Source organism: Aethalodelphis obliquidens, unplaced genomic scaffold (assembly GCF_003676395.1).
Source record: "Aethalodelphis obliquidens isolate GAN/ISIS:26980383/991018 unplaced genomic scaffold, ASM367639v1 scaffold81, whole genome shotgun sequence".
Classification (NCBI taxonomy): domain Eukaryota; kingdom Metazoa; phylum Chordata; class Mammalia; order Artiodactyla; family Delphinidae; genus Aethalodelphis; species Aethalodelphis obliquidens.
In genome coordinates, this window is record NW_020838025.1 from 4,322,558 (window position 1) to 4,340,019 (window position 17,462).

At 35.0% G+C, this 17,462-nt stretch overlaps 1 protein-coding gene across 9 annotated transcripts in view; it reads right to left on the minus strand.

The window, feature by feature from the left end:
- EIF2A (eukaryotic translation initiation factor 2A) overlaps positions 1–17,462 on the minus strand; it is a 37,810-nt gene that overhangs the window by 2,785 nt on the left and 17,563 nt on the right. For all 9 annotated transcript variants that reach the window (XR_003429943.1, XM_027092848.1, XM_027092852.1 and 6 more), the window contains 8 exons: positions 17,074–17,192; positions 15,859–15,958; positions 15,417–15,499; positions 12,321–12,394; positions 12,033–12,177; positions 11,732–11,848; positions 8,206–8,777; positions 4,289–4,402 (listed from right to left, as the gene is read on the minus strand). Coding sequence is in view for 8 of the 9 variants with exons in the window: in XM_027092848.1 (XP_026948649.1) it covers positions 4,289–4,402; positions 8,206–8,777; positions 11,732–11,848; positions 12,033–12,177; positions 12,321–12,394; positions 15,417–15,499; positions 15,859–15,958; positions 17,074–17,192 (1,324 nt within the window). In the remaining variant the exon portion in view is untranslated. The remainder of the gene's footprint in view (positions 1–4,288; positions 4,403–8,205; positions 8,778–11,731; positions 11,849–12,032; positions 12,178–12,320; positions 12,395–15,416; positions 15,500–15,858; positions 15,959–17,073; positions 17,193–17,462) is intronic.

The following is a 17,462-nucleotide window of genomic DNA, read 5'->3' on the forward strand; positions in this document are numbered from 1 at the left end:
GATAAGTTCCATAGAGATTTATTTATAATCAGATCAATTCAGCTCTGCAAGAAAGTGCCATGGAAAACTTTGTTCCCTGAAAGGGACAGTATATTGCTCCCAATGTGATCAGATCTCTGATGACCTTTCTAGCTTCATCCCTTCTCACCGAGTAACCACTGATTCTGAACCATTATTATTTCCCCTAAGGTGCCATATATTCTTATTTCCTGGCCTTCATGTGTACTGTTCCTTGTGCCTAGAACACCTTCAGGTCACCTCGCTAACCCTACTTATCCTTTAGGCCTCTGGAAAATTACCCCACCCCCCAAGAGACCAGATTAGTTGCACAACACATGGTATGTTTCCTTACTGTAACTGCACTGTACTATCCCCCATGAGACTGTACCTGAGGTTTCTTTGTTCACTTGTGCCCTCAGCATAATGTGAGCTCGACTGTACATGCTAAATAAATGAAAGAGTAGAAGACCGACTCTCCTTTGTAATTATGACAAGACATATGTTTTGACAAGAGGAGGGAAAAGTTATGAAAGTCTTTCTTTACTGGACCAAAGGTAGGGTTTCTACTTCTTCCTTATAGAGTTCCCAGTGGAACGCACAGACCCTGCAAGACTCTAAAACCTCTTAAGAGTTCTGGATGGAATACTCTGAACTACCAAAGCATCCCAGGGGAATATGGGACAGGCTATCACTCCTAGATCTCCAAATTTAAAAATGTCTGCCTGAGAGTTTTTAGAGAGTGCAGAACTGGAGTATTTTTTTTCTCTTTAGAGTCATGTTGGTTGTATTTTGTACATTACAATCAACAAACATTAATTCCTAACCTTCTATGTGAGAACATTACTGAGCACTTTAAGAGTATTCAGAAAGAAATTATTTACTTTCCACTCTTAAGGAGCCTATAAGTTCTGATAATATACAGTTTGGTATTTTTCATAATATAAAATTAAAGAAGAGTGGATAAAAGGAGAAGAGACACACTTTGCCTGTCAAAATTCATTTTTGACATCAGATAAAAAAATTTTTAATTTAGTTGTAATCAGCTGAGAATATTAATTTTCTAGGAAGATAAATGTTACAAATATGAAAAACTATTAAAGTTAAGTGAGGGACTTCCCTGGTGGCGCAGTGGTTAAGAATCCGCCTGCCAATAGAGGGGACACAGGTTCGATCCCTGGTCTGGGAAGATCCCATGTGCCGTGGAACAAGCCCATGCGCCACAACTACTGAAGCCTGCGCGCCTAGATCCTGTGCTCCGCGACAAGAGAAGCCACGGCAATGAGAAGCCTGTGCACCACAACGAAGAGTAGCCCCTGCTCGCCAAAACTAGAGAAAGCCTGCGCACAGCAACAAAGACCCAACGCAGCCAAAAAAATAAAAATAAAAATATATTTAAAATAAATAAGTAAAGTTAAGTGAAATGACGATTTTCCTCCATATTTTAAAAAACCAAGAATAAGTTAAAATGTTTGTGTTAATATACCTGAATTCTGGTCATTCTCTAAAAAAGGTTATGTACATGGTAAGATTAAACTCTTTGTTTCAATTATTTTTGGTAAAGCTGATAAGCTTACAAAGTCATCACCAGTTTATAAAAGTACTTGGTTAGATTATGTACATCTGACTCCTTTATCTTTGGTTCCTTAACTCAGTCAGGGATGAGATCCTGTCATAGATCATTTACCTTTGTTCTATCACAGTCATAACTTTTACTAACTCCAGCCAGTTGTCTCAAAAATACATACTGAAAGGATTACCTTGTAAGTAGAAAACTTTGTCATCACTGAGAAAACACACAGAATAACTCCAAAATGACGGATTAGTAGTGTCATCTTTAGTAAATAACATGTGTGGGTGATTATATGGTTGTATGAGGTGGGGTGTGTGGGGGGGGTTGTTTTTGCAATTATTATGTTTTACATTCATAGCACTGATTGTTTTTTCAAAAGAACCACAGAGTTATCTTTAAGAAAGTCACATTGGGACTTCTCTGGTGATCCAGTGGTTAGGACTCCGCGCTTCCATGACAGAGGGTGTGGGTTCCCTGGTTGGGGAACTAAGATCCCACATGCCGTGCGGTGTACGCAAAAAGAAAAAGAAGTCAGACTATTTTAATATTAATTTTTCTAAACAAGACATACTGATTCTATGACCCTCCTCCCCAAATTTTATGTGCTCAAATACCAGAATAACACACAAAAATAAACAACTAATGGGACTTCCCTGGTGGTCCAGTGGGTAAGACTCCATGCTCCCAATTCATGGGGCCTGGGTTCGATCCCTGGTCGGGAACTAGATCTCACATGCACGCCACAACTAAGAAGTCTGCATGCCACAACTAAGAGTCCGCATGCCTCAACTAAGACCCAGCACAGCCAAAATAAATAGTAAATAAATATTTTTAAAAAATAAACTAATATTTTATTACAAAGGGACCTTAGCTCAGTACCAGCAACGGTCATATTAAAAATATCTTCTGATAAAGAGGAAGAAACATCACTTATAAAAGTGGGATTCTACGTTGAGGGGGTTTCTGAAGGCCCTTAAATCTCAGTTAGAAGGAATCTTATACAGTCATTATAAAAAACAGTATGGCGGTTCCTCAAGAAATTAAAAATATGTGATCCAGCAATCTCACTTCTGGGTATATATCCAAAGGAAACAAAACTCATTATCCCCAAGAGACAGCTGTACTCCCATGTTCACTGCAACATTATTTATAATAGCCAAGGTATGGAAACAATCTATGTGCCCTTCAACGAAAGAATGGATATAGAAAATGTGATATATAAACATACCTACATATTTACACAGAGTAGAACATTATCCAGTCATAAAAAAAGGAAATCCTACCATCTGCAACAACATGCATGAAACTGGAGGGCATTATGCTATGTGAAATAAGCCAGAAAGAGAAAGAGAAATACTGCATGGTACCACTTATATGTGGAATCTAAAAAAAAAAGAAAAGTCAAACTCATAGAAACAGAGAGTAGAATGTGGTGGTTGCCAGGAGCTGGGGGGTAGTGGGAGAAATGGCGAGAGGTTGGTAAAAGGGTACAAATCGTCAGTTATAAGATGAATAAGGTCTGAGGATCTCATGTATAACATGGTGACTGTAGCTGATAATACTATATTGTACTGAATACAGTAAATGAAATTTGCTAAGAAAGTAGAATTTAAGTGCTTCATCCCCCAGAAGTAAATATGTAAGGTGATGAATGTGTTAATTAACTTGATTGTAGGAATCCTTTCACAATGTATACCTATATCATATCATCACATTGAACACTTTAAAATTTTTATTTGTCAATTATACCTGTAATTATTAGCTGGAAAACCAACAACAACAAAAAAGGAATCTTAGCTACCAGTTTGTAATATTCGGGGCCAGCAGAGGTGTCTACCCACTCTGATGAAAGGCCAAGTCCTCCTTTTTACACAAGTCTAATACATGGACTAGATCATTTTACTTGGAAGGACCTAAGCCTGAGTTATTTAAAGACATTTCTGGAGATGAAATATATTAACTACAAAAGAGCACACCGATTTTTTTAGGCCCAGATTTTAACAGAATGTGGCTGCATAATGAAATTCTATACCTTAAAATAGTAACTGCCTGTCAAAACACACAAGTAACCCAGAACTGTCAAAATTCAAGCATTAATAGGCAAGATGGAATTGTCTCAATCTCAAAAATGTGGTTACCATGACTTTACTAACCACAAATTTCCAGCCCAGCAGATCTCACTATCACCGTAAGCCACACACCATCACAATTTACTTGTCAATTATTATGCTGGTGTGGTTTTTCAACTACCAAATCATATAAAAAATTATTTTAGAACAATTCCATTGTTTGGGTACTCTAGTGTTTAGATTCCCAGCTGAACAATTCCTATAGTAATATACTGAGTGACAAAATGGCCTTATAGTCATGTAATTTCTGGTTTCTCTTAAACATATGCTTTCAAAAAAGCAAACTATACCACTTCACACAGGCTCCTCCAAAAGGGTCTGTTGCAAGTAACACACTACATAATCCCATGAGAGTTTCAGGTTTTAAGGTCAGTTCCAGTTTCCTAGGTCCCACATTATATATAAAGGACTACTGAGAAATTCATAGGCAAACACAAAAGAGACATTCTGGCTACTTAAGTCTAACTCCAACTACATTTTATAACCTGTCAAGTTTTTAGGACTACAGTTCTTTAAACTTTAAGGCACATAGCTAATTTAACTGGTTTTAGTTGTTTGTTTTGTTTGAAAAGATAAGCGCCCCAAGTACCTGCTTTGCAGCTTTCTTAGCCTCATGCTTCCTTTGATTTTTAAGAGCTGTTTTTGATAACGGCTTCTCATTTCCTGGTTGTGGTTTCATATTCTGAGGTGGTTCCTCCTCATGCTATAGAAAATGTAAAATAAATGACTTTGAAATGGAGTCCACGTATTTACAAACATATACAACAAATTATACAATTTGGCTAGTACAGGACAAACTTACTTTACCAAATTTATCATAAGTTCACTGGCAAAGAATATTTCAAAACTCTTGTTGTAGGCACACTTCAACGGTCAAGATGGATTTAATAAGGATCTTCCTACTAGTTGATATACGATATCTTTCAGTTATATAAGAGTCAGCAAAATTCACTTTATTTTTGTTTAAACAATGGAATTTTTCTTAGTACTACCACTGACACATGATTTTTATGAAATTAGATACTAACAATAGTTTCTTCTGGGGTCCTTTTGGATCTGACTACTGCCAACAGAAACAGTTGCCTCATTTGTTCTCTCTGCACAAACAGTCACTTGCTAGATCTTGCAAAATCAGAGATTAGAAGATTAAAAATAAAAGCAAATGGAAAAACTAAAACAGACAATAAAAAATTAAATCAAATATGAAGGGGGTAACTACATACTTATAAATCCAGAATTAACATAATGAAGAGGTTTTAAAACACTAAATGACTTGTCAGACTATACTGTGAAAACAGGCAATCATTTTCATCATCAGATATTTATATAACTATCAACCACATTCAACAACAACAGAATTACATACAGGATCAAGAAGGATCTAATGTAAAACACAGTGACTATACTTGATAGCACTGTATTGTATAATTGTATAACTGAAATTTCCTGAGGGTAGAATTCAAATGTTCTCACCAAAAAAAAAAAAAACAAAAAACAAAAAAAGAAGATAAATATGTGAGGTGATGGATATGTTAATTAACCACATGAGGGGAAACCTTTCACAATGTGTATTAAATCACCATGATGTACACTTTTGAAGTTTCTTGAGTACTAGATCTCAGAGCTGTATTGTACTTATAAGTGCTATAATCAAATGTGCAGGGCTCAAACATTTAAGATATAGAGGAATAAGTAGAAAACCATAAAGTGATTTTTATCTTAGCACCTGCATTAACTATTGCAGGCATCGAAGTTCTGTGTGTGAACATACCCTACTTGAAGCAACTGAATATATGAGAACCCACATTTGGAGAACAGACACATTTGCATGGCAAGCCTCTTGCATTTCTTTGATCCCCACTGCACATAATGTTAGTTAAGATATACTAATCCTTGAACATTTGTTTTATATTCTTTCAATAGTGAGTTCTTCTATAGTATCTTGCTTTGGCTGAAAAAGTTTCTACTCATGAGAACTTTAAAAAAAAAGAGAAAGCAATTAAGAATGATGCAAGAAGAAAGGATGAGTTACAAGTCTCTTCCACACTATGAGCATCATGTAGCCACTGACAGACTTTCATTTTATTTATTTATTTTTAGCTGTGTTGGGTCTTTGTTGCTGCACGTGGGCTTCTCACTGGGGTGGCTTCTCTTGCTGCGGAGCACGGGCTCTAGGTGCGCGGGCTTCAGTAGTTGCGGTGTGTGGGCTTAGTTGCTCCGCGACATGTGGGATCTTCCCGTATCAGGGATCGAAACCATGTCCTCTGCACCGGCAGGCGGATTCTTAACTACTGCACCACCAGGGAAGTCCCCTGACAGACTTTTATTTTAGATGAAAAAAATCCACACAGCTACTATGGCTCATGAGCTTTTCTGGCTTTAGCAATATGTGTCTACTGTACACACTTTCATCCTCATTGATAAAGTTTGTTTCTTCAATTACATCAATTATAAGACTGTCTTGATAAACACATTATAAAAGTGAAGGGTTTTTTTGAAAGCCAAGAAATACTTCTTTAAGTATAATTTATATATGAATTTTTACTTATAAAAAAAGTTATTTTTTCCTTCAGGGGGAAGAATCCAAACACCTTTTTTCCCCTCTGCTATGTAACCTTCTTCCTTTGTGAAGTTATTGACCAGACTACCTTTGTTTCTAGTAATTTCTTGACAACGTTTTCTTTGCCATTTAGTTTTCTGGAATTAGATACAAACAATAATTTCTCATTCATAGGCATATAGTTCCTTCAAATAAAATGATGTGATAGGATCACATAATCACCAGGTTATATACAAAAGCAAGAATTTAGTAGAAATCTTAAATGTCAAAAAAGTTTGGTTTGGGGACTTCCCTGGTGGTCCAGTGGTTAAGAACCTCCTTCCAATGCAGGGGGCGCACGTGCGATCCCTGGTCGGGGAACAAAGATCCCATATGCCGCAGGACAACTAAGCCTGCGTGCCACAACTACTGAGCCTGAGCGCCACAATTAGAGAGAAGCCTGCATGACACAATGAAAGACCCCACATGCTGCAACAAAGATCCTGCGTGCTGCTACTAAGACCCGGCACAACCAAAAAAAAAAGTAAAACAAAAAGTTTGGTTTTAAGAAGTTCTTACCTAGTTTTTTTTTTCCACTGTTTTCAAAATATATTCTTTCTATATTAATTTTTCTCCCTCCACCAACCAAATCAGTTTTATGAGTCAGAGAATAAAAATATACACTAATTCAGAAGTTCTTCCTCTTGTGCTATCTTACACAGATTTAGAAAGCAGGATGTGTTAACGTCACTTCTTTTTTTTTAATCTCAGGTAAGGAAAATTTCAATAAAGAGACAAAACAAATCCTAAGACTATTATATCCTTTTTAAAAAAATCTAAATACAAAAATAATAAACAGGGCTTAATTTGTTGTATGTTTCTATATATTTTTACTAAATAATTTAATGCAAGAAAAATGTTTCAACAACATTTCATTGAAGTCAAAATGCTACATTTTGTGGAGGAAGAAGGCTTGTTCTTTTGTTTTTCAGAGGGTTAGGAGCACAATGGAGGCACAGAAATATTTATCCTTTGAAAAAGTGTCTACTTCCCTGAGTGCCTTAATAATTAAGTGACTATATATTCCCATTTACTTGGAACAGTCCCAGTTTATACCTATTGTATGGTCATCATTCTATTAATATGAATAATATTGTTCATTCTTATAGAGCAACTTTATTCCTTAACGTCATCACAGAAACTCAGGATATTAATAAATGCTTTCCCCTGAACTCTGAAATGCTAACATTTTAAAGCAGATCAGAATCTGACCAATACTCCAGTCATAACTTTACAACAGAGGTCTGGAACTGATGGCCTAAGGACAACAAGTGTGTTTTGTTTGAATAGCAGTGTTTTAAAAATTGAGAAATTTCATACAAGCATCCAGACTTGTCTTGAAAAATCAAACTTTTGGCAAACTGGGCCTAAAATCTCCTGTGGAAACAATGGGCTACTGCTGTGTAGTTGCTGTGGCCTTGAAAGAGGGCATGCTCTCTCCCTTTCACCATTCTCTCCCACTCACCATTGCCTTACGCTAGCAGCCTAGCCTGACAGGCATTTGAATTTGAGCCCACAATCTACACCCAGTAAGTCACACCCAGTTATCTTTCCCAGAGATTTTACATTAATTACTTTGTCAACTTAACAATAATTCACCGGAACTTCCGTGTCAGTCCAGTGGTTAGGACTCCTCGCTTCCACTACAGGGGGCCCAGGTTCAATCCCTGGTCAGGGAACTAATCCCGTAAACCGCAGTGCACGGCCAAAAAAACAAACAAACAAAAAAACAAAACCCAAAACAACCATTCACCATCTTCAGCAGCAGGTCCTCCACAATTTCTACCCTAGAGTTTATATCTTCTAATCAGATACTAAGTAACACAAGAACATGCATAAGAGAAGGATCTAGGGAACGCTACACACTGAAAAACCTTTTCCTACCAAAGTAGCAAAACTTTACTTACCAGTTTGGAATTGGTGACTGGTTTATTTCTTAAAGCTGGGGGTCTATAAGCTGTTGCAACTTTAGGTTCTTCACTAGGTACATCACTTGGAACTGCTTGGTAAGTTATCGCTTTTTCTGGAAATATTCCATCTAAGAATGGCTGCCAAGAAACCTGCCATAATTCTGCATTTGATGGTACATCATACTTGTGTAGGACAGAGCCGGTATAATGCCAAATCTTGTACCCATTATTAACACGTAACCTGGGAGCACATGTGGCTGTTAAAATATGCTCACCATCTGGGCACCAAGCAAAATATGTAGAATCAGAGGCCACCGGTTTAGAAATAAGTTTGTAGTTTTTAACATCCCACACTTCCATTTGCCCCCTCAGATTTCCAAATCCAGCTAGTACTAATATATGTCCATGAGGGCTGTAGTAGGCTGCATTACGAGGGCCAGTTCCAAAGTCAAACACAGGATCACACTTCAAGTTGAAAATTGTTGCTTTGGCAGGCATGAAACCATAAACAGCACAAAACTCAGTAGAACTAGAATTCCAAACTACATCATAAATGGGGCCATTTTTTGCTAGAAAAAGAATATAAAATCCAAGTTAGTGATAAAGAAATACGTATAGTATTATAATATTTAATAGCACAAATTACAATCATAACACTCATAAACACATCAAACACTAAAAAAAAAAATCCAAAAATTTCATCGTATGTTAAAATATTTTTACATGACATACTATGGAGATTAATGTATGATTATAGATTTATTTAAGAACCCTTAATGAATCTTAATTTCTTTTATTTTTCTATAATTGTTTTACAATTTTGTATATTATTATTTGTCTTTAGTACTTTTATTTAAATTTTTTTTTTTTGGCCATGCCGCGTAGCATATGGGATCTTAGTTCCCTGACCAGGGATCAAATCCGTGCTCCCCTGCAGTGGAAGCACGGAGTCTTAACCACTGGACCACCAGGGAAGTCCCTTAATTTCTTGTAAACGTTCTGGCAATGTGGGCTCATAGAAGCATAGGTTATTATTACTATTAAAAAACTAGTTTTTCTTGGAAGAGGTAATATATGCATACAGTAATAAAGATACAAACTATATAAAAAGACATGCCACAAAAATAAGTCCCTCTACGCAAAGGCAGCCCTCTGTTATACTTCTTGCATATCCTTTCAGAATATTTTTATTGAAATTAAGCATCTCTCTCTTAAGCACTTACACACACACACAAAGTTCTAAACCTTTGTTGTTTTCATTTAATACTCTTGGAAATTTTTCCATGTAAGCACACTGAGCTCTGCCTCATTCAGTTGCACTGTATTCCATTACAAATCTCGCTGTTTATACTCCACTGTAAATGTACACAAATACATCTGTAGGAGAGAAACTGCCTGGTCAAAGGGCACATACATTTACTTCATAATGTACCACCACAATGCCCTTCAAAGAACTTGTACCAGTTTACACTACCAGTAGTGTTTTTTTTTTTTTTAATTAAATTTATTTATTTTTGGCTGCGTTGGATCTTTGTTGCTGTGCATGGGCTTTCTCTAGTTGCGGCGAGTGGGGGCCACTCTTTGTTGCGATGGCTTTTCTTGTTGCGGAGCACGGGCTGTAGAGCACAGGCTCAGTAGTTGTGATGCACGGGCTTAGCTGCTCCGCGACATGTGGGATCTTCCCGGACCAGGGCTCGAACCCGTGTCCCCTGAATTGACAGGCAGATTCCCAACCACTGCGCCACCAGGGAAGCCCTACCAGTAGTTTTTGATAGCAAAGATTCTCCCCTCACTCTCACTCATACTGTTTCATATTTTTATCTTTGCCAACCTACTAAGTGAAAAACTGTATCTTGTTTTCCTTTATTATAAATGAAGCACCTTTTAGTATACTTATACATAATTTTATTTCTTTTTTGTGGACTATTTTTTACTGTCCTATATCTATTTTTCTCTCCTGTTATTGGTCTTTTATTGTTGCACTTGAGATATTAACAAAATTCACCTTTTCTCATATTTATCCCTTGTCTAAAACTTTTTTCCCCTAAATTTTTGTTTGTTTTGCTTAATTTATGGACTCTTTTCTTCTCCCAGTGTAGATATCTGTAATTTCATATACTAAAATTTATCACTTTCCCCATATGACTTCTACCTTGTTTAAGTCTTTTTCTACTTTAAGATTAGAAAAATATACGTATAGCTGATTCACTTTGCTGTAGCTGTATAGCAGAAACTAACAACACTGTAAAGTAACTATACTCCAATAAAAATTTTAAAAAAAATTAGAAAAAAATTCTCCCACATTTTCTTCTAGTTCTGTAGTTTCAGATACAACTTTTTGGCCCAACTGGAACTTATTTTGGTAAAGAATTAGCAATAGTAACTTTTTGTTCCAAATAGCTAGCCAACTGTCCCCAAACCATATATTAAATGATCAATATTTTCCTGCATTGATTCAAATGCTGACTTTATTGTATGTCAATGGCTTTGGAAGTATGGATCTCTTTGTGGATCCTATTGTGTTCCACTGATTTATCTGCTTATCCATAAGCCAGAACCAAATTGTCTTAATTACAATTGCTTTACATTTTAATATCTAATAGTATCAGAATCCCTCCTTCGCTACTCTTTTTTTTGCAAAGTTTTCAAAACATTCTTGCATGTTTATTTTTCAATATCAACTTTAGAACCAGCTTATCTAGTTGTAAAAAAGAAAATCTACTGGCATTTTAGTTTAATTTTTAGATCAATTTGGAGAGAAATGACATCTTGGTAAAGTTATTAAAGCTTATAGTTTGCCCCTCAGAAGTTTTAAAGTTTTCTTCCCATCAGTCCTATATATTTCTTTTTTGTTGCTGTATATGGAATCTTTCCTTCCATTTTGCTTTTTAAGAGGCTGTTGTTTATGCTGTAACTTCATCTGATGAGCAGAGATGATTCGATTTTCACCTTTCAAAACTGTATACTTATTCTCTTGATCAGGTACACTGACTAGGTCTTTCAGAATGTTAAATAATAAATGGAAGGGAGGCGGGTCATCCTTGTTTTGTTCCTGATTTGAATGGGAATACACAGTTTTTGAAAGAAAGGTTACCTTACCCTTACATGTTCAATTCAAAATAAAAAAGATTAGGGAGTTGCCAGAATTTTAAAACTAGTTTTTCACAGTTAACTCATCAAAACAAAATATGAAGTGGTTAAAACTCTTCAGTTCTGAAGATGGTGCTAAACATGCTACACCAACTTGCTGTCATAATAAATTAAACAAGTCCCCAAAGAGCTATTACAATGGAATTATCTCACTCAGCAAGTTCCCTACTAAACTGCTGGCATAACTAAATTAACTAATTGGATTCTGTCAAAATAAGGTATGTTTGGGGATGATAAGAGGAATTTTATCTTAAAGGTTATTAAAATATGTGAGTTCTATCACTTGATCAAGAACTTAGATGATATCATCTTTATGGCACTGTAGTTTTTACTATCATTTATTCTATTAAAGGAAGACTGCTGGAACACTCACGTAATTGCACCACAGCACTTTCTCCATTTGTGGCAATGTAATGCAGCGTCTGTTCCCCATAGTAGGAAGCTCCTGTCTTGTCAACTTCAGTACTAGCTATTACCAACACAGCAGTAGCTGTAAGGGTAAAAACTTTAATTAGATTTAAAACACAAATTAAACTAATGGTGATTGTAACAAAGCACATGTAAATTTTCACTGAATAAGCACTGATACTCTTTTCTTTTTCTATACACATAGGAATATAAGTCTAAATTAATGCTTGATAAACAAAATGGGAGATAAAATATATTTATCATACCTTTTTTATTCCATAGCATTGTAACCTTATCAGCCTTAAAGAAACTTTTATTGGCTAAAGCTGCATGAGGTCCATCAAAGTTGGGGTACTGATATAATCTAACAAATGAAGGTGCACCCTTACTTCCTGGAACATAGACAGCCACCTAAGATACACAGACATAAATAATGACTTAAATTTTTTGAAGCATATAAACTAAGATGGACATGTTTTTAAAGTCACTAAAAACTAGGAAAAGGTTTAATCTCATAATATTCCACATGAACAAACAAAAACATTAGCAGTTACCTTGTATGGCTGGGGTCCAGGTGATAACACAAAATCATTAATTTTTTTCAAATGCAACTTACTTGCAAATGTATCTAAAAAAAAGTAAATGGTATTAGATTAATGAGAGAAGCTAATAGAAATATCTCAAATTCTGAATGCATTATAAAAGGTTAACGTAACTATACACAAAACGGCTCACTGTAGTCTCATGTCGGTCAGGCAGAGTAACAGAGTGGAAAAAGCATGGGTGAGTGAGACAGACCTATGCTTGAATTCCTACTCAGTCACTGTGTGACCTTGGGCAAGTAATGGGATTACATACCTAATTCCTAGTGTACAGTGCCAGGCACACAGTAGGTATTAAATAAATATCAGTTCTCTTCTCTTAAATCTCTGAACTAAAGTAGTCTTAGAGCCCATTTGATGGGACAGATGACCCTAGCTTGCTACTGTAGAACGTGGAAATGAAAATTCTGTAACTAATGTGATAAGCAGATCCACAACAATGATAATCAACAATAGTAACTATAACGATGGCCGATATTTGTTGAGTGCTTACTCTGTGCCAGGCAGTAAGAAACCATGTTATGAACACTACACTCTCCTAGTTAATGGGATCAAGAGCTATTACTCTTTCTTTGTTCAAATATAGAGACCAACAGCTATTCAAAAGTAGCATACCAAACTGCTAATCTGGCAGCCCCCTTCTTCTGGCATGCTCATAAAGAGGCAAGGAAGATAAGCGAGGAAGCTAACCCCAAATTAGTGGGGAAAGGATTAAGCCTCAAAAGCAGGAAATTGAAGGGTAATGCTAAATGACTGTGTAGATGGTGTCAAAATCAGCCTGCATGCCATCTTCTGTACATGTGAACATCTGCCAATTCCCATTCTACTTTCTCGACTTATGATGGGATTATGTCCTGATAAACCCATGGTAAGTTGAAAATATCATAAGTTGAAAATGCATTTAATAAACCTTATGTACTGAACATCATAGCTTAACTTAGACTACCTTAAATATTAAGTGCTCAGAACACTTAATATTAGTCTACAGTTGAGCAAAATCATTAAACACAAAGGCTATTTTATAATAAAGTGTTGAATATCTCATGTAATCTATTGAATAATCAACTGAAAGTGAAAAACATAATGTCTGCACAGGTCCAAAAGAGTTCTAAGTGTATCAATTGTTGACCCTTGTGATCATGTGGCTGACTGGGAGCTGTGGCTCACTGCTGCTGCCCAGCATCACGAGAGGGTACCATTCCACATGGCGCTAGCCCAGGAAGAGATTGAAATTCAAAGTACAATTTCTACTGAATACATAGCACTTTCACACCATCATGAAGTTGAAAAATCTTAACTCAAACTATTGTAAGTCAGTGACTGTACTAAAAAGTGTTCAGTCACCAATGGAATATTCTAAGGACAAAAGGAACTGCAAAACTTTCTTCTTTAAATTATTTTTCAGTAATCATGTTATAGGTGTTACTATTGGTATTGCTATTCTAAGAATGCTATGTGGTCAATGAAGAATAAAGCAAATGAATAATTATGTGGATGTGATATTCTCAAACTATCACCCCTGTTATCCCAGAGAAACACATTCTTGGTGTTGGCAAAAGGCAATACAGATATAAGATTAAAAAAAAAAAAAAAGGCCTAGAAACAATGATCAATCAACACAGTAGCAATGAGAATCCTCTACACCCAGACTGTGGTCTCTAAATACCATTTTCCACTAAAAGGGAGCAGAGTATATTGGAGAATTGGCTGATTCTAGGTGTACAGCAAGAAATATACAAGATAATCCTAGAATGATTTGTCCTACCATGTAGCAAAAAAGTCATTAAAGACTAATTGACCAATGATGGGACAATTTGAGAATCAATAAGAATAGTAATTAAAATGGATTGAAACACATCATGTTTAAATCCATAGTTCATTAGGTTGGGGGTGGGGACTAATCGGTTGCAATGGAGATTGCTAGAGAAAGAACTCATTTTATTAAAAGTGATAAAGGAGAAGAATACTTATTTTGCCTTTCCCATATAAATGGTCCACTAGGTAACCAAACAGTAGAAAGGGGAATTTCTCCTTATAGAGGTAGTACAGCTAATAAATGATAGGGGAAGGAGGGAAACTATAGTATCACCAATTTTTAACCACGCATTGAACATTAACGCCAATTAACCATACAAAATTAAAGACAATGAGACATTATGTGCTTCTTGATAAAAGAATTGAACATAGCCTTATGATGTAGTCTTGCCCTCAGCTCCCCAAAAAAGAACTTGAAGCTGATCAACTCTGGATCCAAATAGTTATTTACAGGAAACAGATGAACATGTTAAATTACAGAATGGGATACAAGAGCAAAACTCAAATATGGGAGTATATATAAGACAAGTAACTTTGTTTCTTAAATAATAAATTGCAAGGGGGAAAAAAGAATGGAGAGGGAACTTATAGCTTAAAGAAACTTAAAAGATATATAAATCAATTGCAATGTGAAGGACCTTATTTGGATCCTGAGTTTTAAAAAAATTATCACATTTTCAATTATTAGAAATTTGAACACTGACCAGATATTCTATAATCTGTGATAATGGTATTATGACTAAGTTTGAAAAAAATATTAAGAGCCCTAATCTTCAGAATACATACTGAAATAGTTATAGGTAAAATTATACGATGTCTACAATTTTCTTTAGCAGAGTAGAAGAGATGGTAGGTGGACAGATGCATGGATGAAGAAGGTTTGGCAATGGGCTGATGGCTATGGGACTAGGTGTCTACTTTTGTATTTGAAATTCTACACAACAAAATATTTTAAAAATTTGTATCACAGAATTTCAATAGCAACTAAACTCAGAAAGAGGTACTCAAATGTCTTAATAGTAATTATTAGATAGTAAAAGTTTATTATAAAAGAATGTTTGTGTTATAAAGTTTTACTAGCAATTACACTTGGAGTTATTCAAATGAATTACTATAACAGCAACTGTTAATATATTAACAGTATTTAGGAGAACCCTATGATACCATATAAGGCAATAAAAACTGTACATATTTATAGCAAATAATAAAATTATTTCATAAATCTTTCCATACTAAAATTGTTGTTTTCAAAGAAGTGAACTTCATTGTTAACATTTCGGGCACAAAGAGTTTCATCTTCTGACCAGGATGGACACCTACATTGAAAAGAAAGAATATTAAAAAATTTTAAATAGAATGTAACATCATATGTTAACATGTTAAAGTTTATGATATTGTTTACTATTTAAGGAAAAATACTTATAAATATGATGTCAAGTCAGTTACTAATAGTTTTAGTCAGCATATATAATAGAAAAATATTATTCCTTTTGATTCAAATACTAAATAAAAGATCAAGTTTTTACTCTATTACATTCTCACATACAAAATCCTTAAAGATCTAGATTTTGATCTGAGAAGTTATTTTCTAAATCAATACCAGAGAAAAAAATAACATACAACAAAGATATTTAAAATATTTAAAAATAATTAGTATTTTAAAGCATTTATTTACCAATTTTGCATTTTTTTCTGGATGAAAGACTTCAAACATGTCCCAGTTTTCACATCATAAAGTTGTAGGTTAGGTATCCCAGCTGTATCATCTTTAGAAGCTGCCATAAAAACAAAAATTTTTGCAGTAATTGTCTCCTAACACTAGTAAAAAGATTTCATTCTTAGAAAAAATTTGAACAAGATTATAAAGATCGGGTAAGAGCTGCTTTAAATCAACTTTCCCCTTTAGCTTTAATTATAGATTTAATCATCCATTCCTAAAGCTATGACAATATGACGGCTGTCTGAGCAGAATTTTGTTATTTCTGAAATGAGTTAATTACTACAGTTTTTAAGAATACTTAAGAGATTAAGTGTGACATAGCTTGCTGTTAAACAGATTAAACTGTCTTATCACGAAAGCTGTGTCTGTAAGTCACACACATGAAAAAAAGTTATATAAAACCACTCACAGTCTTCAACTGATTCTCAATTTCCCTTTTACTTACTTGGAAAAATAATATTCATTAGAGTCCATGCCTCTTGGAAGAACGAACTCAGGAAGTTCATAACCCAACAATGAGCTACTATCATATATTTATTCAACAATATCCACATTATTACAAAATGCTTCTTAAAATAAGCCCTATACCGGGACCCAATATTTTATCACTGATCTATGAAGCACAGCTATATATTGGGTTGGCTAAAAAGTTCATTTGGATTTTTCTGTAAGATGTTATGGAAAAACCCAACGAACTGTTGGCCAAGCCAATAAAATGTTCATATAATGTATATTAGATCTTTAAATGCGTTAGAAAATGACACACCATTTCCTACCTTTGTCACACCATAAACATTTCTTAGATGTTGTGTCTACTGTACTTCCTCTTTCATTTATAATTATATAAAACGATTTTTATTTTAAAGGTCATTATTCTTCTTAATTTTTGCGATCTTCTCTATCCATTGGTTATTTACTTTACAAATTTTCCCTTGAGCTTTTTTCTTTTCCTCTATCTCATGATGGATCTTCTCACTAACTTACTATACCTTGAAATTACTTAAAGTACATTCTATTTGGGGAATACAAGATTCATTGTCAATTAAAAATATTCTCAAACACTATTTACTATCATAAATATTAATTACTTTCCTATAAGGTTATAAACCTCCTTTTTTTCCCCACTGAGTTGGTCCTGTCAGAATATTTTTACAATTGGAAAATACTTACTAGTGTAAGGCTGCCACGTTGCCAGGACAGTGTTTTTTGGCGAGAACTCAAGGCAAACTGTCTTTGGAAGGTCGAAGGAGTGCAGTTGTCCCTTGTTAGTGACATTGATAACATTTATTCTGGTTTCAAAAGAAATTACTTCAGCAATGAAACACTGTTTCACAATAGCCAGCACTATCCAAAACATTCATACTTCTTTTTAAGTACAGATCACTCTAAAGTGTTCATTCCTCATAAAAATCAATTTTCAGTCAGTTCTAGAAAATATCCAATAAACACTTTAACGTAAAAGAGTGTACATTTTACCAAAAGGCCCCTATTTAAGGCTGGTGTTGGGAAGTAGTATAGAATTTGCACAAAGATACAATAGATACCACCTTCAACCAAAA